Source organism: Oreochromis aureus, linkage group 6 (genome assembly GCF_013358895.1).
Source record: "Oreochromis aureus strain Israel breed Guangdong linkage group 6, ZZ_aureus, whole genome shotgun sequence".
Taxonomy (NCBI): Eukaryota; Metazoa; Chordata; class Actinopteri; order Cichliformes; family Cichlidae; genus Oreochromis; species Oreochromis aureus.
This window is the reverse complement of record NC_052947.1, coordinates 14,640,830-14,664,990: the sequence shown is the minus strand read 5'-3', so window position 1 is coordinate 14,664,990 and position 24,161 is coordinate 14,640,830. Positions and strand designations below refer to the sequence as shown.

The 24,161-nt window shown below is 42.2% G+C and overlaps 1 protein-coding gene across 1 annotated transcript in view; it reads left to right on the top strand.

Annotated features, from left to right (window-relative positions):
* Positions 1-1,677: 1,677 nt before the first annotated feature.
* Positions 1,678-24,161, top strand: part of dchs2 (dachsous cadherin-related 2) — a 31,354-nt gene continuing 8,870 nt past the window's right edge. Inside the window, exons 1-16 of the mRNA XM_031729814.2 lie at positions 1,678-3,946; positions 6,122-6,313; positions 6,393-6,624; positions 7,271-7,507; positions 9,440-10,462; positions 10,552-10,739; positions 11,786-11,885; positions 12,552-12,712; positions 13,050-13,893; positions 14,084-14,323; positions 18,448-18,582; positions 21,247-21,456; positions 22,023-22,883; positions 22,969-23,082; positions 23,640-23,851; positions 23,938-24,089. Of these exons, the coding sequence (XP_031585674.1) occupies positions 2,216-3,946; positions 6,122-6,313; positions 6,393-6,624; positions 7,271-7,507; positions 9,440-10,462; positions 10,552-10,739; positions 11,786-11,885; positions 12,552-12,712; positions 13,050-13,893; positions 14,084-14,323; positions 18,448-18,582; positions 21,247-21,456; positions 22,023-22,883; positions 22,969-23,082; positions 23,640-23,851; positions 23,938-24,089 (6,632 nt within the window). The 5' untranslated portion in view covers positions 1,678-2,215. The remainder of the gene's footprint in view (positions 3,947-6,121; positions 6,314-6,392; positions 6,625-7,270; positions 7,508-9,439; positions 10,463-10,551; positions 10,740-11,785; positions 11,886-12,551; positions 12,713-13,049; positions 13,894-14,083; positions 14,324-18,447; positions 18,583-21,246; positions 21,457-22,022; positions 22,884-22,968; positions 23,083-23,639; positions 23,852-23,937; positions 24,090-24,161) is intronic.

Genomic DNA, 24,161 nt, shown 5'->3' with positions numbered 1-24,161 from the left:
TGATAGCAACTACAAGCTGCAGGACAAATGAGAGGTCAGCAGTGACAATAAACTGTAAGACCAGCATTTTCCAGCCATTCCTACCTTTTATTATTTATATTGAGCACAGTTTAGACTTACAACAGACAGACTGGCGTCTGTTATGAAGAAATGAGAAACTCTCTATTTGTGTTTATGATACCAGTTCCTTTAACTATGACAGATATTATTGTAATGTTTTTCTGGTTTTAATATAACTAGTTTAGGTTTTTATACAACAGAGCTTTTTAAAAAGGACAAAGCTGCACAAACAAATTCACATTTATTCAGAAATCCTTGTATATTAGTATAAGATGCTAACTTCAGAGCGTAGATCAACAAACTGCAATCATGTCGTTATTATCAGGGTGGTTTCTTTCATCATGTGTTAGTTTTATGCTTCTGTTTTAAAAAAAAATCATAAAACAGTATCTTGTTTGTAAAGTTTTAAATATTTTATGCAGAAACATTGAAATATTCAGGAAAAAATACTATCATTATTGTAAAACTGTAAAATTGTATGTAAAATTAGTTTGGGTTTTTTTCCCCAGTGGAGGAAGCAGGCTCCCATGCAGTAATCATCATCTTTTATAAATTTCAGAGCTCTTGCTTGCTTTATGCTCCTGAGAGCTGAGGAAGAAATCTTCCCATTGAACATGAGATATCAATGTAAAGCCCAGGATGTCCTCTATTTAGTACAGCGGGACTTATTGGGCTAGCTCAAATAACTCAAAAGATATAGACCAAGAACAAATGTCCACTACAGAGGACATAAATGAATAGGCTGCTTCTCAGGAATTCATGGACTTTGCAAATGCACAACCCCCCCACAGCCACTAGGGGGTCCCCAAGCTGCAAGCTCAGCCTCGGTATATTTGGGAAAATATTTAAATGACCTGTCTTCATTTGGAGCCAGCTGCTCTCTTCTGTGTGTTTACCGAAACACTTATGTGGTTAAAACTGAAATGTGGGATATCGCCAAAGCTAAGCTGCAATGACAGGGAAGCTGTGGCTGGTGTTTGTGTGGTGATCATTTTAAAAAATCACCATTAGGATATCTTGTTGTGAATGAAGTCCACTGACAGGTATGAAGTATGACTGACAGCCTCACATGTTCACGAGGAGAATAAGGGTGGTGTAATTTTCACACCTGTGTGGATGCCAGTTCGGTTTTGATTTGAAATAGCGGTTTCATTAATTTTATGTTCATCTGGAAAATTTTGGAGGAAAATGGTGCAAAGAAGCTTCATTATTTACTTTTATGTAGGTTTTAATTGCTTGCACCTATTGGAGATCTTTCATCTGAATTTGAGATATATAATTATCACCATGGATCATTGGATCATCTTAAAAAATTTAACCCCTCCACCCCCACCCTCCCAGCGATCCCCAAAGAGAATCTCGCATTGGCCCCTCAAAAAGCTAGAAACGGCCCTGATAAACTTCAGTATTTTGCTGGGAAGCTCTGGCGCCTCGTGTGGATGTTACAGGAGACATCGTCACCCCAACCCCCCCCGAGGACTAAGTGACCGGATAGCCTTGATTTTTCCTTTATTTTCCTTTTAAAGAATGGTACAGTTTCTGCTTTTTACCAGCAGAGTGAGCCACCCTAACACTAATACGCTCCTCTGCTTAGACGGGAGCACTTTATTAAATCACTTCAAGCTCATTCTAACCACATTACCACAAAGGGGCCTTTTAGGACACAGTTTTGGCTCAACTGGTGTGATATCCGTATTTATTCCACTTTCCACCTGACTTCTTCCACAGGTCAGCTATACCAGGCCACGTGTCAGCAAGTGGCACAGAAGGTAATCTCTCAGCCTAATTAAATCTTAAGCAATCAGGGCCACAGATGGAGCCGATCAGCGTGGGACGCGCCGCGTGCCAGGAGGAGTGTTCACGACGCACAGTTGGTGCCAGTCAGAGGTGTCGAGTTATGTGAAGGAGCCAAAGGGGGATTTGCACTGTGCCATGGCTGAATTTCTTGTATCCAGTATCACGCAACAAGCTACTGAAGTACGGTGAAGGAGAATGACCGCTCGCAGTCGCCCTGCGCGCAAAAACGCGTTTGTCCGTTTCGGTTCGGAAAAGTGCGCTCAAACGTGAGGACAAAACTGAGGACTTAGACTCGGGAATATGCTGCCCGGCATCGACCTCAACAAACCGAGAGCTCAAAGCCACACGTAAAGGAGGAATGGGGTGCAAGGATGCCTCAGCTTTGCTCCTTCAGACGCTCGTCCTGTCCCTGCTGTGCGCGCAGTCGCTGGGACAGGTCTTCAACCTCACGCTGTCTGTTAAAGAGGGTCTTCCGGCCAGAACTATCGTTGGAGATCTGGGAGCGGGACTAAGCAGGCCGAGCACTGGGTTCTTCATCTCAGAAAGCAGAGACTCGTATGTTTTCAGAGACTTGGAAATAGACGCGGACACGGGCATCATCTCCACAGCTGTAGTCCTGGACAGAGAGAGCAGGGATAAGTATGAATTTGTGGCAGCCACTCTCACAGGTGAGATGATAAAAGTGACAATAGAGGTGAAAGATGTGAACGACCATTCTCCCGTGTTCCCCTCTGAGGGGGTTGAGCTGGATATATCAGAACTGAGCCCACCGGGGAGTCGGTTTCAGATAGAAGGTGCTAAAGACCAGGATGAGGGTGAGTTTGGTACTCAGGGATACAGGATCACAGAGAGTGAGATGAGTGACTTATTTCACCTGGATTATCGCAGTGGATCTGAGAACCACCTCAGCCTGGATCTAGTTCTTAACAGTAAGCTAGACAGAGAAGCACAGGACTTGTACACGCTGACAATCGAGGCCTTTGATGGGGGGATCCCAGCCAGGACTGGGACTCTTCAGGTGAACATCCACGTCCTGGATGAGAATGACAACCCGCCTGTGTTCAACCAGACTGAATATCACACCTCAGTGCGTGAGGATGCGCCAATCATGTCTGCTGTGTGTCAGGTGCAGGCCACTGACTATGACCTGGGTGACAATGGCAGACTCACGTATGAGATCAACAGGAGGCAGAGCGACCCCAGTGAGGTTTTCTCCATCAATGAAACCACCGGGGTGGTCTATCTCAACAAGCCGCTTGATTTTGAGACTCAGGCTTTTCATGAGTTGATCATCAACGCGAGAGACAACGGGGTTCAGCCTGAGTACAGCAGCACTTTTGTGGGTGTCAGAGTGCTTAACATCAACGATAACAGCCCCACCATCAGTGTACTGTTTCTCAGTGACACAGGAGATGCTGTGGTGTCTGAATCAGCAGCAGTCGGGCACTACGTAGCCCGGATTTCAGTGTCGGACCCCGACCTCGAGGGGGAGAGGATCGCTGTCACGCTCGAGGGAGGTGATGGGAAGTTCACCCTGAAGCAGACAGATGACTTTCTGTATGCACTGTGTGTTAACTCTGAGCTGGACAGGGAGGAGAAAGATTTGTATGAGCTTAAGGTGCAGGCATCAGATTTTGGCAACCCTCCCCTGAGCAGTGAGACTGTCTTCCTCCTGAAGGTGTCGGACATGAATGACTGTTACCCAGTCTTTGAGAAGGATGCGTATCTCATAAGTATTTCTGAAGATGCTCCTCAGGGGAGTTCCCTCATCCAGTTTCAGGCTCGAGACGCAGATGAGGGTGCAAACTCAGAGGTCCGATACTCCATTCTGAAGTCCAACCAGGACAGCCTGATCGACATCGACCCGGAGTCAGGCCTGGTCACCACAGCTGCAGCTCTGGACAGAGAGACGCAGATGGAGCTATGGTTCCTGGTGGTGGCAGTGGATGGAGGAGAACCGGCTCTGTCATCCACAGCGACAGTCACGGTGCTCGTGGAAGACGTCAACGACAACGAGCCAGTGTTCGAGCAGCAGCTGTACAATGTGTCCATACTAGAGCAGAGCGATGTTGGAAGCTGCTTTTTACAAGTATGTTGGAGGATATTCGGCATCATTTTGGTGACTTATCTAAAAGAACAACACATTATTGTTTCTGAATGGTTCTAATTACATTTTCTATCCAAGGAGGATCCACACAATGATAATAATGATAATAATAATTGGCACTGAATCAGGAAGTAGGCAGAAAAGCTTATCAACAAGGCAACAAATATATATCTTTTTTTATAATTTGGGGAGCTGACACTCATGTGGAATCACATGCATATGTTTTTTGACCAGGGGAGCATTTCACTTGACTTGGCACTCATCTCAGTTAAATATCAGCTAACATGGATTGACAGAAACAAAAATGAAGATATCTTTGTAGTTTCTGAAGGATTCACAGTAAATATCCAGCATCTCGTGCTCTTTTGCTGCGTCTGTCTTACGTCTTATAAGACAAAAGTAGCCTTCAGTCTGTTTGCACAAAGGCATCAGTGTTCCTCCTAAAGATGCTCAACATGCACTCTTTCCAGCTCAGCTCTGTGGCTTTAGTATGACAGATGTGCTGCCTGGTACCACACTCCAGCAGGCTGGCACAAAGTGCATCCCATCACAAAGGAACATTTGTTTAAGGGCACATTTTCTGCAAACATGAGATTCGATGATTAAATAAGGACTGAAAATTTTTAAACATCTGGCTGAATTTTAGGTGCTTTAGGTGTTTCTGATTCGAACTTTAGCTGCAACGCTTCAGAATACTGAAGACGTCATCCAAAATAAATGTGAGAACTAGCAGGTGCAGAAGTAACAGGAATAACTGGGAAGTCATCTATAAGGAACCCCCCTCCTCTGTCACATGATTTTGCAAACGCAGCACATGCGCTTTATTCTAAGAAGCAAGCTTCAAAAAACTGATTGGGTTTGCGTGACTGTCCAGACCTTGACCCGTGTCTTTAAACTTCCTTTGATCAGAGTTCACAAACTGGGAGGTGATATCATCTTTATGACTGTAAAATGAGCGCTCTATCTGTGAGACATGTCTGCAGTCACAGTCACAGGCAGACATGAAAGGAGCTGCACAGGATATAAGGCGCGTTTTTACTATAATCTTTATACTGCAGGGATGGTCCTCGCCCTTTGATTGTGGGGATTTTTTTATGCTTTTATTATGTTGACTTTCACTGTCAAAGGAAGACGCGTATTATGATTCATAGTACAAAGCTTAATCTAAAAGCTGGCAGTTACTGTAGTATGGGAGTGCTGTTTTACAAGGAATATTTCTTTTAATATATAAACACTTAAACATACCAAAAACAGCTGATTTATACATAAGTATTTGAGTAGGAGTACTTCATGGAGTCACACTGAATTTGTTTAAGGTGCTAAATATATATATATCTATACATAACAAAATCAATGGTAAATAGAAAGGTAAATAAACAAGAAAAAGACCTTTTTAATGCACTTATGTGAACACGAGCTTAATAAGATGAGGGACATGAATTGAAACACAAAGCATGAATGAATTCATGTCAAACTGCATGAACCACAAAGACTGTCTATTATGTGCTTTGATTCAAGAACAATATATTTGTTAATGCAGTTAATAATTAATAATAATTAGTCAGTTATTAATCACGTCCATGTCATTTCATACTGAACTCTTTCGTTCTCAGATCACCTAAAAACTGGGCAGCGACGAACTCAAATGTCGTAATCATTCAATCATCACTAACTAAGGAGGTGTTCTTCCTCGCTTCATCATCGTTATATAAGTTCAGATAAATTGGTGTTGAGTTATTAATTCTTTATATTTTTATTAAACCTATTACATGTTTTTTCTTTGTTTTGTTTTTAGCATTACAGTCTAATCCTTTAAGGTTTCCCTTGTTTACATGTTTGAGTTAAAATAAAGGATCAGGTCACCGTTTTACCAGAAAGGTAAAAGATACCTGTTAAAGTTGTGAAGAAAATAATCTTAATCATATAATCATAATTATAATCATAATATAGCACATTATAGGCTCATGATAGGTTTTAAATTAATTATTTAATGGGGGGGTTTCCACATATGATCTTAGATATGAATATATAAGTTTTACTGTAAATTATTCCCAGTTATTCTGCAGCACTGGTTTTAATTTTGTGTTAAAGAAAAGATTTAAGATGTTTTCATTTTTGCACCTCCTGTTTTCATGCCTGCATTTCTCTTCTCTTTAGGTCGCTGCCACAGATGCAGACAGCCCTGAGTTTGGGACGCTGCTCTACTCTCTGTCTGATGGCTTCGACAAACAGGCCACACATCCCCTCTTCCAAATAAACCCCCACACCGGAGAGCTGTGCGTCTCCCAGGATATTGATCGAGATACGGGACAGACGGTCCACGACATCCTGATCAAGGCTGAGGATCCAGTGAGTGACACACAGATATATAACAGTGGATTTATTTATTCATTTTTTTTAACTATCCTAATAAAATTCTGTCTCTCAGGGAGGCTTGAGTGCTCAAACCTACGTGCACATTGAGATCGAGGACTTGAACGACAACGCTCCAGTGTTCAGCCCTGAAGAGTACGCCGTGAGCATCAGCAGCCACGCGCCGCCTGGCACAGAAATCGTCAGCGTTATTGCCACTGACCGAGATTCTGGCAGGTTTGGCCAGGTTACCTACGACCTCCTTCCTGGCGACATGTCCACTTTGTTTGCGCTGGATAAACAAACAGGTAGGGCCGTAAAGATGTGGGAATACTTTCTGTTTTAGTCTGAAACATAAGTGTGTGGACACAATTTCCAGTAAACCAACTGTTGCTTTTCCAATATTGAAATAAAGAAAGCTTTGTTTAGGTTTCAGTCTTGGTAAAGGATAGCATTTTGACTTCTCAAGCTTGATTTGTCACATTGATCCAATCAGTAGTCTTTAAGTAAACCGTGTGATTGGCAGGCTCCATTATTCAGGGATAAACGACTGCTTACTTTGTGTAAGTCCCCATGAAATGATTGCCAGTGTCACAGCTCAGCAGGGGTGGTGCAGAAAGCCCCAAAAGGCTTAGATCCCCAGGTGGCTGAGGGTAAGATAAGATTTGTGCTCAGACGAAATTTAACACCATGAAATGGATAAATAATAGGAAAAGAAAACTTTAATCTGACACTTTTCTGTCTGTATTTGTTTTTACAGACATATATTGATTCGCTTGCTCTTATAAGATGCATTTTGGTTACAAAAACAAGCCCTGTCCCTCCCATCTGCTAATATGATAAATGTGAAGTGTTGTGAATCTCATTTCACACATTCGAACAGCAGAAAGGAACTGGTGAAAAAATAAAAAAGTTTTTCAATTAATTTTTCCATGTCATATTTTTCTTCTGCAGGAATGCTCCTCCTGACCTCCACTCTGACTCACCTGGGCACAGCTAATGTAAAGCTCTTGATAAGAGCACAGGACGGAGGAGGCTTGATCTCAGCCAGACCTGCAGAGGTCACGATCAATGTTTTACGCAGTGCTCAGGCTCCAGCTGTGTTCCAGAGGTCACGCTACACTTTCACAGTGCCTGAGGACGCACCACCGGGGACACCTGTGGGGACGGTGCAGGCCATCAACCCAACAGGTTAGACGTGTATTATCTGCTCCTTATTATCCAAACTGATGTTAGAGCAGCTGGGAGAGAGTCATCACAAGGTCCCAGACTCTGCCTCTGCTGAACATCACTACGGCAACGGGAGAAGTTTAACAACTAAGATTTTGTTGCGTTACTGTAGAGGACACAACATACACCGTATGGACAAAAGCACTGGGGTCACCTACAGGAGCTGCTCAGACATGAAGCTCCTGGTCCTCAGTTTTTGTGCTGATGTTAATGCCAGAGGAGGTTTGGAGCTCTGCATTCACTGAGTCAGCAGAGTGTTGGGGATTTTTACGTGACTCAGCACTTGCCAACCTCGCTCTGTAACTTCGCCTGCTCTGCCACTTCTTGGCTGTGAGGCTGAGGTTCCTAAATGATTCCATTTTGCTGTAATCCCACTAATAGGTGATCAGGGAATCACTAGGAGGGACGAAATCCCACAAACTTACTTGTTGCATTGTTGAAGCAACACTCTCAAATTCATCGAGCCATTCTAGTAACATGGCTACGTGCTTGATTTTATACTCCAATGGGACTGAAGCAGCTGAGGTCAATAACAGAGAGGTGTGTCCCAGTACTTTTGTCCATATAGTGTAATTTGTCAGTCCAATTATACTCTGAAAGCTTCACACTCTCAATAAAGAATCTGAATCAGTCTTTCAAAATAAAACATCAGTTTTAAAACTGAAAAACATTTTGAACATTTTATAACTTTCTCTCTTCTTTATGCTTTTGTCACGAGTGCAAACAAAAGGAACAAAGCATAAAAGTGTTCTTGCATAATAAAGCTATAGTAAAAGCTTTAAGCTAGTCCTGCTCCAGCGTCCTGCTGTAATCACGTGCTGCTGAGAGTTACGTTTGTGTAAGTAGGACTCTGAAAATCACTGAGTTCCTTTTTGGCCTACAGTTCAAAGAAATTCAGGTCGGATGGTTTGTAAACTTTATGAACTTTATGGTAAGATAAGCTAAACAAGCAAAGCTAACATCTGTACCTTGAAATATACTTTTTTAAAACCTATACAGCTGTTTAATATGAGGTGGAGTAGTGCCGATACTGACATTATCGTGCTTCATAGGTCTCTTGAAACATAATAACTGGATTTAGACACATTCAGAATAGGTGGCTGTTGCACAAAGGCATTAATATCCCGACAGATGATTGCGACAGAAACGGTTGAGCGATAAAAGTTGCTCAAATCTCCTTTCAGACATGAAGAAGCTAAAGTTTAATCTTTAATCCCTTTGAGTCTCACGAACACATGACAGATAATAAAGAGTATCTGTGCAATGTACAGATCAACGCGCCCTGCTCTTTTCCTTCCTTGTTGCTCTAATCGTATTTATTGGGCGCTTTCTGTTAAATATAACAGCAGGTTAAGGTGGCAACAATTTAAGTAATAGAAGAGTGGATGTCATTTATAATTTTATTCTCAGTATCTTAAAAAAAACCTCCGTGTAGATGGTTTTCAAGGAGTAAAGGGTTCATAATTATCTCCTCATAGTCTTGTTATTCCGCCGAATGCCTTCAACAGCTAAACGCCCCAACAACACTAGACAGTCGTTCAAGGCTGTCTAATCACTTAAGAGATTAACACTTGGACTTAAAGCAGAAACAGCAGAATTGGGGCTGTTTGACAGGGGTCGAGTACCATTAAGCTCTCTGCTTGTTTCAGGAGCTTTTAGTTTACAGTCGAAGCACAACAAACACTTGCAGGGGATTAATGGGATCTTCTGGCCTGTGCTTTAATTACTTAAAGTGTATTAGTGTGTGTGTGTGTGTGTGTGCATTCAAAGTTACATCTGATTAAATCCCAAGACATCTGGAACAATGTCTTTAAATATCTAATTTATGTAAGCCCTTTAAATTTTTATGATTATTTCATAGGGAAAAAATTTGTTCTTTTGTTTTTTCTACAGATTCCATGGAATCTGTATCTTATCGAATCTCTTCTGGAGACCCTCAGAGTTTGTTCTCCGTTCATCCGAAGTCGGGTCTGATCACTAACCTCAAGCCTCTGGATCACGAGTCTCAGCCGTACGCTCTTCTGGTTCTTCAGTCCTACACCGACGCCTCTCCCGTTTACAGCACCACCCAGGTCAACATCGCTGTCGCAGACGTTAATGACAACGCCCCCATCTTCCCCAAACATAGTGACACCATCACAGTGTCACAAAACACTCGACCGGGAACCGTGTTGTTCATCGCTCACGCGCATGACTATGACAGCGGTGCCAATGGTCGGGTGCAGTATTACCTGAAGAGCAGGAAAAATGGTGTGTTTGTTATTGATCACAATCTCGGAAGGGTTACGCTAAACGAGAGTTTAGAGATGGATCATCAGCAGGGATACAATCTGGAGATTGTGGCTAAAGATGAAGGAGAACCTTCCCTGAGCTCCACCCTGACCCTCTCAGTAAACGTAGACCGAACGACTGCCGAAGACAGCCTGGCGTTTGAGACGTTGATCTATCACGTGGAGATTGGGGAGGGCTACAGGAAAGATGCTCGGGTCATCCAAGTGAGGGCTCACCGAACCCGGGGAGGCCACATTTCAAACTCCGGCATCGTCTACTCTTTGGAAGGAGAACCTGGCTTCCCTCTGGTTCCGTTTCGGATTCACCCAAAGACGGGATGGTTGTATCTCTCAGCCAACCTGGACTATGAGACAGAGTCCAAGTATCATTTTCGAGTGTTGGCTACGGAGGCTACACTGTCAAATACCACGGCTATGGCCACTGTGACGGTGCTGGTGCTGGATATCAATGACAACGCCCCGGTGTTCAGCAGGGACGTTTATTACTTCACTGTGTTGGAGGGGTCGTCGCCACAAGGTCTGGTGGGAACCGTCAAGGCCGTGGATAAGGATTCTGGGAAAAACGGCCAGTTGTCCTATCTCCTGCTCTCAGATGGGAAATTCTTCCGCATCAATACTAAAACAGGTACAAACACATCAAGTAACACCACCTTAAAGTTACCTTGTGCTCCGTGGTCACCTATGTGACGTTAACCTTTCTCCATCTTCTGCCAGGTGAAATCATCAACTGGGTGGCTCTGGACCGGGAACAGTACAGCCAGCACAGTCTGAAGGTGATGGTGACAGATCAGGGTCACCCTCGTCTCAATGCCACCGCCACCGTTCACATCCTGATCGCTGACATCAATGACAACGCTCCGCAGTTCACTCACCTGCCAGCCAGCAAAGAGCTGAATGTGCAGGTAAGAACAATGCGTCTTCATCACAACGTGATGCAACTACTGATGCAATCAAAAGCAGTCTTGGTATATTACAGTTGCATCTGCACTCCAAACTGTTCAGCTTCTCAATTATGTTAAGCTGTTGTTGCCTTTTGATGCATCAAGAAATGCATTTGTCACTTTTAGCAGTAAAACTCAGGAAGTTCACTCACATGTAGGCAAAAACCAAACTGGATGTTAGTCTGTAAAGGTACTTTAATGTTGTTTTGATTAATACCTAACCAAAAGGTCCAGCACAAGGGCAGGAAAAAGTCCTTTACACTAAGAAAAAACAGAAATAGTGAAGACAGACAAAGAGCAGCTCATGAAGCAGGCAGTTAAAGACATGGAAAAGAAAAACTAAGTGAAAACTAAGAACAGGTCAACGAGTTAATACAAAAAACATGACAATATTCCCCATATACCAGCATTATTTAATATTAGAAATTATTACACCGGCTTACAGCATGGTATGGCACGATGACAGAGCCCAACAGTACTTGACAAAGTACTGAATTGTACTGTCAACATAGATAGTACGCCTATGGGGGATGTCACAACAAATACATGTATCAATACATACTACACAAATTGATACATTATAGATTTTGGTGTCATCATGTTGTCTCTCAAAGACCTAGCAACAGGCAAAAATGATCTAAGTGGGATAATTTATCTAAGTAATACTGTAACGTGTGTATATGCTAATAAGGACCATGTATGGTCACTACACAACATATTCGCACCACCCAATAAAAAGCAAGTATAAGGAGAGCAAATGCCACCCTGTCAGTTAAGTACTTGGTAACTAGCGGCTGGGTAACTGAAAAAAATACAGCGAGTATTCTTATCATAAATTACTTCAAGCTTTAATATACTGTGAACATAAACGTATATATGTGCCAAGAATAAATGAACTTGAGACAAATATAACTTAGTGTCTAAGATTAGATACAGTTGCGCAAATCTTCAGTGTATGTGTTGTTATGTTGTCAGATGTACTTATGCTCTCTACGTGTTCACTTCAGATATGGGCTGGTCTACAGTCAGGATCCTTGGTCACAAACATGTTTGCCAAAGACTTGGATGCAGGAGAGAATGGAACAGTTATTCATTCACTGGTCACAGGTGAGCTGTAAACGCGTGTCCTGACTGATTATACAGATTTGGTCTGAAAAAATGTTTTTTTTCAGCTGCATGGGATGTTTTTGGTAAATTTGATGTTTTTTAGGGTGCTGAATCCAGAAAGGATCTCCATTTGCCTCAATCATGTACAGTTTTTTTGCAAAACATGATGAGTTTACATAAAAAAGCACAACAGCGATGAAAAAAAATCAATATTTTATTACAATTAACTATACATAATTTTTCTTCCTTACCTTTCACTATGAACAAAATCAACCTGTTGGGGCACGATCATCTGAGCTCCTCATGCCGCCAAACCCACCGCACCCCGATCCCCCGCCTTCAATTCCTCGCATTTTCTATTAGTATTTCTCTTGAGTCTCACTCTTAGAAATATTAAATTAATGTAAGAAATTATTATTGGATATGGTTTTTGACTCATGTATAGGATACCAGACTTCAGTTTAAAAGGGGAAATTGTACACTTAATTACACTAAAAACATGAGTTGTGGAAGAAAACCTGACGAGATGGAATTTTAAATATATTTTTCATAGTTTCAGTGAGTAAAAATCTATAAGAAACAGTCAGAAAATCCTGTGCCGTTTTTTGTTGCAGACCTGCGTTATTAACAGTTCGCTCTGTTCGCATCTCTTTTCGTCTACTTTAGAAGATGATGATCTGGGGCACTTTGAGATTGACAGCAAAACTGGAGATATCAGAACAACAGAGCTCTTCAGCCAAGATGCAAAACCGTACTACACTCTGAAAGTGACTGCCAAAGACAGCGGAGTCATCTCTCAGGAGGACACTGCAGTCGTTCATGTACAGGTACGGGCTGTCCTCCACTACTCCTGCTACATAGACAGAAACAGTTGGGGCCACACCTTTAAAAACAGTGACATATTATTTAATTGCAGTATGAACGTTCAGCTTTAATTCAAGAGATTTTATAAAAATACTGCCTTAACTGTTTTGGAAGTTTACACTCATTTTTATACAGTACTTTACAAACTTTATTGTTTGTATCTTTTCATGCTAACTTTAAATTAATAACTCTAAAGAGTAAAGCTGGGTTTGGTCAAGTGCTTTCCCCCGATATTTCAAATGGAGGGAAAAAAGGTAATTACAGCAAACTAAAACTTTGTCCCGTTTTGGTGCTTTTCAGATTCATGGATTAGAAGATCTGTACGGCCGCTCCGATCACCAAATTGTGAGACGCTTTTTCGTGCGGGAGGACACGGAGCCCGCGACTGTTATTGGCTCTGCACGTGTTTCAGATAAAGGGAGATTTCACTATTCCATCACTGAGGGGGACGGGAGCGTTCACTTTGGGATCGACAGCTCCTTCGGTGACATATACATCAACCAGCCGCTGGATTACGAGGCTGCCATGCAGTACTTCCTCGTGGTCCGTGCTGAGGACGCCAGCCTCATTCCCATCGTGAATGTGTCTGTTCTGATTTGTGTGATAGTGGAAGATGTGAACGACCACACGCCCTGGTTCCCTGATAAACTGGTGAAGTTTGGTCTGAGGGAGGACGCTGCAGTCGGATCGCTGGCGTTTGCTTTTCATGCCAGAGACGCCGACGGGACCTTTCCAAACAGTGCCCTCCGCTATGAGCTCGCCTTTGACCCTGAAGTCAGCGTGTCATCAACACCCTTCCCCTTTCAGATCGACCCTTACACGGGGAGCCTGACTGTAGCAGCACCTTTAGATCGCGAGAGCACCCCCAGCTTTGCGTTCACTGTAACAGCCACAGATGAGGCGAAGGAGAAGAATGAGCGTAAACAGGCTTCAGTGACGGCTCAGCTCTTCCTGCTGGACGTGAACGATAACCGGCCGGTGTTCGTATCGGCGGACACAGCTCAGGTGATGGAGGACGCAGAGGTGGGGAGTCTGCTGCATCATTTTGTGGCCATAGATGGAGATCAAGGTGAAAACGGGATCGTTTCCTTCTCTATTATTTCTGGAAACAAGAAAGGCTTGTTCACACTGGAGGAGAAGACAGGTATTTGGGATTTTTGCACAGCGGAAACATTTATTCTAAATAAGATTTCACCTAAAAAAAACTCGTCAGACACACCAGATGAATATCAGACATATGAACGTCTGCTGATTCACAGTGAATTAAAACATCAAACATTTCACTTTTAAATGTGAAAATTAACTCTTCTTTTATTTCCTTCCTTCTTTTTCAGGCCTCTTGCTTCTCACTGCCCCGTTGGATTATGAGACAGAACGTTTCCACCGTCTGACCGTCCGTGCGCTGGACCAAGGCCTGCCCTCGCTCTCCTCCACCCAGACTCTGACAGTGGAGGTCGGGGATGTGAATGACCAGGCGCCTGTGTTTAGTCAGGCCATTTACACCGCCACTGTGGCAGAGAACAGAGACCCTGGAGAACCAGTGATCAGGGTCTCTGCCACTGATGAGGATTCAGGTAATAATTAATTTTACTGGCGATAAGTCAGAGGTTATACCAACAAATAATGGCTGAAGTGGGACAATTATACTGAGGTAGTGTAAATTTAATTTTGAGCTCCAACTATTTAAAAATCCCTAATTTTTGTTTTCATTTCATTTAGAAGTTTTTATCTAATACAGTAATTTTCCAAATGAACACAGCATTTAACAGCATTTAAATTTAGTTTGAAATTGCCCTGATATTAAAGTGGAGACGGCAGTTTCTCTGTGAGGTACCTAGATGGCAGCACTAGCACGTGTCCATGAAGCCTAAAACCATAAATCCACTAACCATGAAAAGATGAAGGCATCATAATAAAGTAGGAGCCAAATTGCAAAACTACAGCTTTTCCTGGCAAGACAAAGTACAACAGTCCATGTTTATTACTTTTTTTTCTCGTACCATGTGCCGTAATGCAGCTCAGCTTCCTTGTCGAACTTCAGCTCTGCTGTTTTTTCGCTCCATTAACAGTTTAATTGAAACCACACCCTGCACTTCTCCTCATATGCTGTTCGGTTTGTCTGCTCTGCTCATTGTGCATCCCACCGAATCTCATTCACCCGACTCTTTAATCATATTCCCAAATCTACACATCGGCCCTGTTTATTTTAACACATCGCGCACGGGGCCTTCTACATCCCGTTTCGTCTCCTCATTGTTGACAGTAGGATTCTTTTTAAATACTGGAGATGGAGGGCGTGCGGCAGGGGGACCTGTACAGGAGGGGTTTCAATGTGAACTAACATTCTTGGGGGTGAGAATTGTCCAAGAACAGCAAGCAGACAGCTCCTCTGGGAAATCTGAAAGGTCCTCTCTCGTGATGATTTCCATAATCCAAGCCATCTGTGCCAATAGGCGCTGTGTGTTCTCATCCATCTCCTCAAATCGCCTCGTCTGGCAGCCCGGCCTGCTCTCCCACCAGTCTTATTTGATTATCATTTGTGCCGCTTTTTTCCCTGCAAACTCTCACCAGAGATGACCATTGTTTTGTGTCTCTGATGATCTATGTATGTAAGTTTCCATGTGCCGGAGTCAATCACAGAAGAGGTGGAATGTGAATGAGTGTGACAGCTAAACTTCTGAGCCTTCTGGATTTCACTTTGTTAAGCAAGAGTTGAGATTTTGGGGGGGATTTTTTTTTAAGAGTAACTGTGCTGTCTTTGTGTTCAAAAGAACAGTTTGATTATTTACAAAGAGGTTTGATGGTAAGATTTGGTCATTGTGCCAGGGTTGCACTGGGAATCCTTTGGCTGAAACTTAAATGTTTTGATGGAACACTTTTGTTTGTTAGGACCCGGAGTGGGAATTATTTTTGGTTGTTTATGCACAAGAGACAAAAGTGACACGGTTTACACAAAAAGAGTTATGAAAAAGACATTGACAGAGTTTTGTAGTTTTGACACCTACCAAGCAAACCAAGTTAACAGCAATGTAAATTAAATCAATGAACCAAACAAAGCTAAGCAAAAGAAGTCTAGTAATCGAGTTATGCTCTTATAAAACATCAAAGTGTGTAAATGGACCGTAATTTCAAAACCATGCAAATGCCCCGTGATTCAAATGTTTTACTGCTATCGGCATAAAAGATATCTTAGTAATCATAACCTTAAATGCTATACGCATAGCTCGCCTTGCTCTATCTTCTGAGACTAAGGTGATGTGAAACGTGCATTATTGTGATGGTCATCTAGACCACAGTTTGCACATAAAGTTGAGGTGAACTCTGTGTTTGCTTCGTATCACGAAAACCATAAAAGCTGCAAGCAGCAGGCCTTCACAGAGATTTTAACTGCCCTGTGAAGTTCAGTGGCCACATTGTTCTCTTTTCCTTGAGATAAGCACTGCCTGAAACAGAAGCAGCAATAAACATGCAATAAACATGAATGGACCTGAACTAAAGTTGAATGTGTGAAGTAGATAACGATTCCACAACTAGAGTTTTCGGTTTTTCTGGAGATCGTGAGCATAAAAATGCACCGTGTTGTTTTTGATATTCATAATCTCATTAGAGAAGCCACGTTTTTTGTCTCACCAGTATTAAGTCTCTAGACCCAACTGTCTTAGCTAATTATAGGCCAATCTCCAACCTTCCTTTCATATCAAAAATCCTTGAAAGAGTAGTTGTCAAACAGCTAACAGATCATCTGCAGAGGAATGGCTTATTTGAAGAGTTTCAGTCAGGTTTCAGAGCTCATCACAGCACAGAAACAACTTTAGTGAAGGTTACAAATGATCTTCTTATGGCCTCTGACAGTGGACTCATCTCTGTGCTTGTCCTGCTAGACCTCAGTGCAGCGTTCGATACTGTTGACCATAACATCCTATTAGAGCGATTAGAACATGCTGTAGGTATTACAGGTACTGCACTGCAGTGGTTTGTATCATATCTATCTAATAGACTCCAATTTGTTCAAGTAAATGGAGAGTCCTCTTCACACACTAAGGTCAATTATGGTGTTCCACAGGGTTCAGTGCTAGGACCAATTCTGTTTACATTGTACATGCTTCCCTTAGGCAGCATCATTAGAAGACATAGCATAAATTTTCACTGCTATGCAGATGACACGCAGCTCTATCTATCCATGAAGCCAGGTATCACAGACCAATTAGTTAAACTGCAGGAATGTCTTAAAGACATAAAGACCTGGATGGCCGCTAACTTTCTGCTTCTTAATTCAGATAAAACTGAGATTATTTTACTCGGCCCTGAAAATCTTAGAAATATGGTATCTAAGCAGATTCTTACTCTGGATGGCATTACCTTGGCCTCCAGTAATGCTGTGAGGAACCTTGGAGTCATTTTTGACCAAGACATGTCCTTCACCGCACATATTAAACAAATATGTAAGACTGCTTTCTTCCATTTGCGCAACATCTCTAAAATTAGAAATATCCTGTCTCAGAGTGACGCTGAAAAACTAGTTCATGCATTTATGACTTCCAGGCTGGACTACTGTAATTCTTTATTATCAGGATGTCCTAAAAACTCACTGAAAAGCCTTCAGCTGATCCAAAATGCTGCAGCAAGAGTACTGACAGGGACTAGAAAGAGAGAGCATATTTCTCCTGTTTTGGCTTCCCTTCATTGGCTTCCTGTTAAATCCAGAATTGAATTCAAAATCCTGCTCCTCACATACAAGGTCTTAAATAATCAGGCCCCATCTTATCTTAATGACCTTGTAGTGCCATATCACCCTATTAGAGCACTTCGCTCTCGCTCTGCAGGCCTACTTGCTGTCCCTAGAGTATTTAAAAGTAGAATGGGAGGCAGAGTCTTCAGTTTTCAGGCCCCTCTTCTGTGGAACCAGCTTCCAGTTTGGATTCGGGAGACAGGCACTATCTCTACTTTCAAGATTAGGCTTAAAACTTTCCTTTTTGCTAAAGCATATAGTTAGGGCTGGACCAGGTGACCCTGAATCCTCCCTTAGTTATGCTGCAATAGACGTAGGCTGCCGGGGATTCCCATGATGCATTGAGTTTTTCCTTTCCAGTCACCTTTCTCACTCACTATGTGTTAATAGACCTCTCTGCATCGAATCATATCTGTTATTAATCTCTGTCTGTCTTCCACAGCATGTCTTTATCCTGTTTTCCTTCTTTCACCCCAACCGGTCGCAGCAGATGGCCCCGCCCCTCCCTGAGCCTGGTTCTGCCGGAGGTTTCTTCCTGTTAAAGGGAGTTTTTCCTTCCCACTGTCGCCAAAGTGCTTGCTCATAGGGGTCATATGATTGTTGGGTTTTTCTCTGTATTTATTATTGTGCTATCTACTGTACAATATAAAGCGCCTTGAGGCGACTTTTGTTGTGATTTGGCGCTATATAAATAAAATTGAATTGAATTGAATTGAATTGAATTAAGTGTTACTTGAAACTGGAAAAAAAAAATTTCAATAGAGAAACTAGCGTATATCATTTGTCGGGGAGCATATCTGTAATGTAAATCACTGGATTTCTGTAATTATGCAGCATTATCTGATATATGATCATCTTGATTGTTGTTTTTTTCTATTAACCTTGATTTTCCTTTTTTTTTTTTGCTTGAGCATTTGTTTTGAGGTCTGTGACAGCATTTACATTCGCCTCCTGTGTTCATTTCCTCAGAGGAGAACGCTGTGGTGTGGTACAGTCTGCTGCCGGGTCCCGGCTATGAGCTCTTCAGCATCAACCCGTACACCGGCCTGATTACCACCACCTCCTACCTGGACAGAGAGCAGCAGCAGCATTTTACTCTCAGAGGTAGGACGGATAAGCAAACATCTGTTAGTCCTGAGCAATAACATCTGAATTTACAGTTTTCCACAATAAAAGCCAGAAGTAAAGCACGTATCTATTAACAAAAATTAGAAAGTTTAATTATAAGTTCAGGGTTAACAAACTCAAGGGAAAATCGGCAGTTGTGCAACACAATGCAGTAAAAGTCACATGTTTAATGACTTCCGGAATGATAAGACTCAAGACATCAGGATTATGCTCAGAAACTAAGTAACTGACTGATCACCAAAATGTTTGCTTTGCAACAAGAGTGGTAAAAGGAAATCTTGTGTTTGTCAAGTGTCATGAGAAACACTCCAAGTCAATCGTACAGTGTTGTGCAAAAGTCTTGGGAAATAGGTGGAGGGGTTTTTTAAAACGTGTAAACAAGACAAGTTTTCTTCTAATTTCTTTAAGTAGTCTTCAGGAATAGTTCTCCAGGCTTGTTGAAGGACATTTAAAGCTCTTCTTTGGATGTTGGCTGCCTTTTTTTCGGTTCTCTGTCAAGATGATCCCACACTGCGTCAGTAATGTTGAGGTCCGAGCTCTGGGGAGGCCAATCCAAGACTGATGGTGTTTAATGGTGTGTTTTTCTATGCAGGTATGCTTTTACTGCATTGACAGTCTGTTTGAGATCATTGTCAAGCTGAAAACTGAAGCTGCTGTCAGTCAGATACTTTTCAGAATATATTGCATAGTTGAACAAAATCTGACGGTACATTTCTACATCCATAGTTGAAATGTAGCTGCAGACCATGACTGAGGCTCATTCTAGTTCTTGTCTAACTTGGGATACTTCAACCTTTTCTCCTGTTTATGTTCTTTAAGAATGGCATCTTGAAAGCCAATAAGACCATTTCTGATGAAGCTTTAGTGAACAGTAAATGGATCAACTGAAGGGACAGATACATCTCTCCGGTGCTTTGTCAGGTCTTTGCTGGATTGTTTTCTGATTTGTTAAGAACATGACTTTTAGATTCTGTTCATCTCCTGCGGATAGTTTCTTACTCTTGCCATTTCTTCTTTTTTCCTCCAGTTTCCTCAAATTTTTTAAGAACGTGGTGCATCCTATTGGCTGAGATTTGCCAAGTTTTCAGCCAATAGGTCTTTGAGAATCACCTTGTTGGTGCAAAAATACATGACTATTCCTGTCAAATGTCTTATGTTTGGTATTTTTTGTGGATATAACTAACGATTAGATGTGTTTTTGTGGTAGGGTGCTAGAAACAAAGGGAAAACGAAACTGCGAATGAGTGAAAAAGCAGCCAATGTTTAGCAAGAGACTTTGAAAAACCTCCAGAAAGACCTGGAGAACTATTGCTCAAGACACAAAATGTAAAGAAATAAGGGGTGGCTCAAGGCTTTTGCACAGTACTTAAAGTCAGTGCAAATTTCTGTAATTGTTCAATTACAGCCTGTCAGGCAGAAGATACAATCTGCTGATGAGGCAGTCTGTATGGAGGTGATGTTTGTGTTGAGCTGCCCTGTTATTGCATCACTAATGGCTATGATCAAGATGTCCTGAGGAAAACTGGTTTCAAAGACATCCCAACTAATGTGACAACAGCTGTGTAAACACAGGAATTTGATTCTTTTCATATCACAACCTTGCTTGCTTAGCCACACACTTGCAACGATAATTGGGTGAGAGCCTGGATCTGAAGGGTTATACAAATAACTTTTATTCTGTACCTTCTCCTTTGTCATGCTTCACCGGCAAAGCTGTAAAGAATTTAAGGTCGACCTCCTCCGTTAAAGCAACGTTATTCAGCAGATTGATTTATGTTAAGGAAACAGAAGACTTTTAAAGGGCTGAGCTACAGTATATCTAAGCTCTTCTGACTGCACCGCTACACCCTTCTGTCTTTTCAAGAGTTTGCTTTCGCTCTCACATGGGTGCGTGCAGTAATTACGTTCAACAGATTCACCAGCGTTTGGTGATTAAAAATGCTTTCACATGTTTCACCATAATATTTGTACAGTTGCCAGTATAATTAAAAATAAAGTCCCAGTAATTAAATATAATAACAGGAAGGCCTGAATATTTAGAAGCCACGCCAAAATCTCACAGGGCTTATTGGGAAACACTGAAATATGTTTTTTCTGGCTGTAAATGAATTGGAAAGAAATAAAAAGAAGTTCTTGTCAGCATGTGTTAAAAGCTGTGTCTCATTACTTTCTGTTGACTGATTTGTTTTTTAATTTTTGGGAGTTTTTACTGCTATTAAACGTCCAATCTGGCCACACAGAGTCCAGACACAGAGCCAATAATTGCCTCATTGCTGTGTTGTAAGAAAGAATTTTGAGTAAAATTGTTACATATAATGTGTACATTATGGCTTGACTCTAGTGTTGAATGAGTTATTAAAATAACAGCATGTGGCATATCTGAGACATTCAGACATTAAGACATCAGGTTTACAATTGCTACACTTTGCTTTTGGTGCTATATGGATGCCAAAAAATGCCAAAGAAAAATAGAAAAAAGGATCTAAAGAACATGCTAATAGTATTAGGCACTTGTTGTTTAAAACATCAGTACTTATTATAAATCCTGTGGGTGTCAAGCATTTGAATATTTTAGTAAAAATAAAAATAAAAACTGATGAGTAAGCCTCTGTGTCTTTTCCTTTTTGTTCCTATCTCCAGTCCAGGCTCGTGACAGCAGCGCACGGCCGCTTTCGAGTACGACGACGGTGATGTGCTCTGTGCTGGATGACAACGACAACCCCCCAGAGTTCATGCAGTCATCCTTCCGCATCAGCCTCCCGGAAAACCTTGCTCCCGGGGTCATCCACACCGCCCAAGCCTCTGACCCAGATCATGGAGAAAATGGCACCATTCACTACTCCATACTTGGTGAGAAAATCAGACCTTGTTCTGTATTTCAAGCAACTTTTCACCTGTACTTCATGCTGTCATTCAAATTGTACAGAATGGGTCATTCTAAAGAGCTCACTGAATTCAAGGCTGGTACTGTAATGATGCAACAAGTCCATTATTGGCTCCCATAAAGTGGCAGCTCAGGCAAAGTTACAGAGCACGTTAGTTGAGTGCTGATGCAGTCTGAGCAGCTCGTGTAGGTGTGTAACTTGTGGGTGGTATTTTAGAGTGTATAATTTATTTAACAGTTAAAGACTTGCACAAACTGTCTGTAGTGAAGGGACAAGCACAGCTTATCTACTGACTTCTTGATTCAATATTGAGCTGTATAATCTGCATGGAGAGATTATTAACAGCATACATTTAGTCTGACCTTCAAATAAACTAAGCAAGCAAAATTCTAAATGGATGAATGTCTGACTGCTCGCTTTCAAGGCATCAAAAGTTATTTTTCTAAGTGCACTGTTGAGTCGAGTGGCCAAAGTTAAAGGGGAATTATCCTTTATTTCCTTTCCACTGATGTCATCTCTGTTTGTCTCCAGGTGAAGACTACAGAGGTCGGTTCACCATCAACAGTCACACCGGAGCCATTAGCACCACACAGGTCCTTGACCGGGAGGAAACGCAGAATTACACACTCACCATCCAGGCCCGTGACTATGGCCCCACCCCACTCAGCTCCTTCACCCAGCTCCATCTGGTGCTGCTGGACCAGAACGATAACATCCCCTCCTTTACCCGCAAGAGCTATCATGCCTCCATCAGCGAGGGCCTCGCAGCAGGAGCTGAGGTTCTGCGTGTAAGTGCGTTGGATCCTGACGAAGGGTCTAACGGGGAAGTGACCTACTCTCTGACAGATGATAACAGCCAAGGGGCCTTTTTAATCGACGCCTTCACGGGAGCGATTCGCACCACCAGGTCTCTGGACCGAGAGAGCAGAGCTCAGTACAGCCTCAGAGCTGTCGCTACCGATGGATGCACTCAGGGACCGCTGAGCTCTTTGGCGTCGGTCACCATACAGGTGGAGGACATGAACGACAACATGCCGGTCTGTGAGCAGACTCCCTTCAATGCGTGGGTTTCCATGAGGACGCTGCCGAACCAGATAGTTACCACAGTTACAGCAACAGATAGGGATCAGGGTGAGAATGGGACGATACATTATGCGTTATCAGACGAGGAGAATCTGTTTGACATCAACACCGAGACTGGAGAGATTTCGCTGAGAAGACGAGTGAGAGCGGGTTTCTCTGGGAGGAAGCTGCAAGTTGTCGTTTCAGACAGAGGACATCCTGCTCTGACCTCTACCTGCCTGGTTTTTATCCATCTGAAGGGAGAACACGAAGGACTGCAGTTCACAAGCAAGGTCTACAACGCCAGTGTCAAGGAGAACAGCAGAGCTGGTGCGTTTTATCACCTCTGTTTGTCTTGTTTTCACTGATACCACTGAACATCTCAGTCATTGTTTTCCTCTTTTTCTTTCTAAAGGCACTTGGATTGCAAAGGTGGAGGCCAACGACCAAAGCAGCAGCAGACAAAGAATAACATACACCATATTTAGTGGCAACGAGAACCAGGTTTTCTCCATTAACCGTCACACTGGTAATTAAAATGTTAATTTCTAAATACAACTTTTTAACCAACAAAACCGTCTAATCCCACAATTTAGATTTTCTGTTAGTTTTTTGCATTATCCCTAAATTACCCCTTTTCTGGTCCTTCTGCATTTTTAATACATAAGTATTTCAAAACCATGTATGATTTTATCATATTTTCCCCCAAATTCCTTTTTTTGACTCACGTCTACACAAAGTAACTGTGCAGACACACCAAGTCAAATACACAATCTCATACTGATGTTGGACTGAACGTTCACCACAAAAACTTGAACCTAAAAGCACTTCTGTCGACACCTTTGTTGTCAGATTAAAAGCTGTGTTTTTCTTTCCACTACTTTACCATGACTTTTCTATTATGTGGTGAAAAGAGGCCAAAGAGGAAAAGGCGCTGATCAAAGAAGGGTGTGAAGTAAAAATGTCAATTAAGATCATGATTTCTATGATTTGTGTTTTTAAGAATAAACCTTATTGGCTTGATATTAACTGAGCTGTACTTCCTTTTGAGTGCAGCTTTTACCTTCATGTTACCGTCTTATGTAGGTGAAATCCGAGTGCAGAAGGATAACTCTCTGGACTTTGAGGTGAACCCCCACATCCAGCTGGTGGTGCTGGCCGACAGTGGGCTGCAGACAGCTCACTGCAGGGTCTCCATCACTCTGGTGGACATCAATGACAACGCGCCGCAGTTTGAACACAGCAGCTACAGGACAGCTGTCTGGGAGGGCCAAGTGCACAATACCTACATTATGCAGGTAAACTTTCGGTATTAACGCCCTCATTGATGTGAGATGCATGAAGTGATCCCTCTAATACTGACCGCTTCTCATATTTTGAGCAGGTGTTCGCCTCCGATGCTGACAGCGGCATGAACGGCCAGATTGAGTACTCCATTCTCTCTGGTAACCTTAATGGAGCTTTCATTTTGGACTCTGTACGAGGAATCCTTGCGACCAATGTTTTACTGGACCGCGAGATCACTCCATCATACAAGTATGCTCAAACTGCTCAATAAAAAATATTAAGTAAAACTTTACTGCACACATAAAATTGATTCTACTTCCA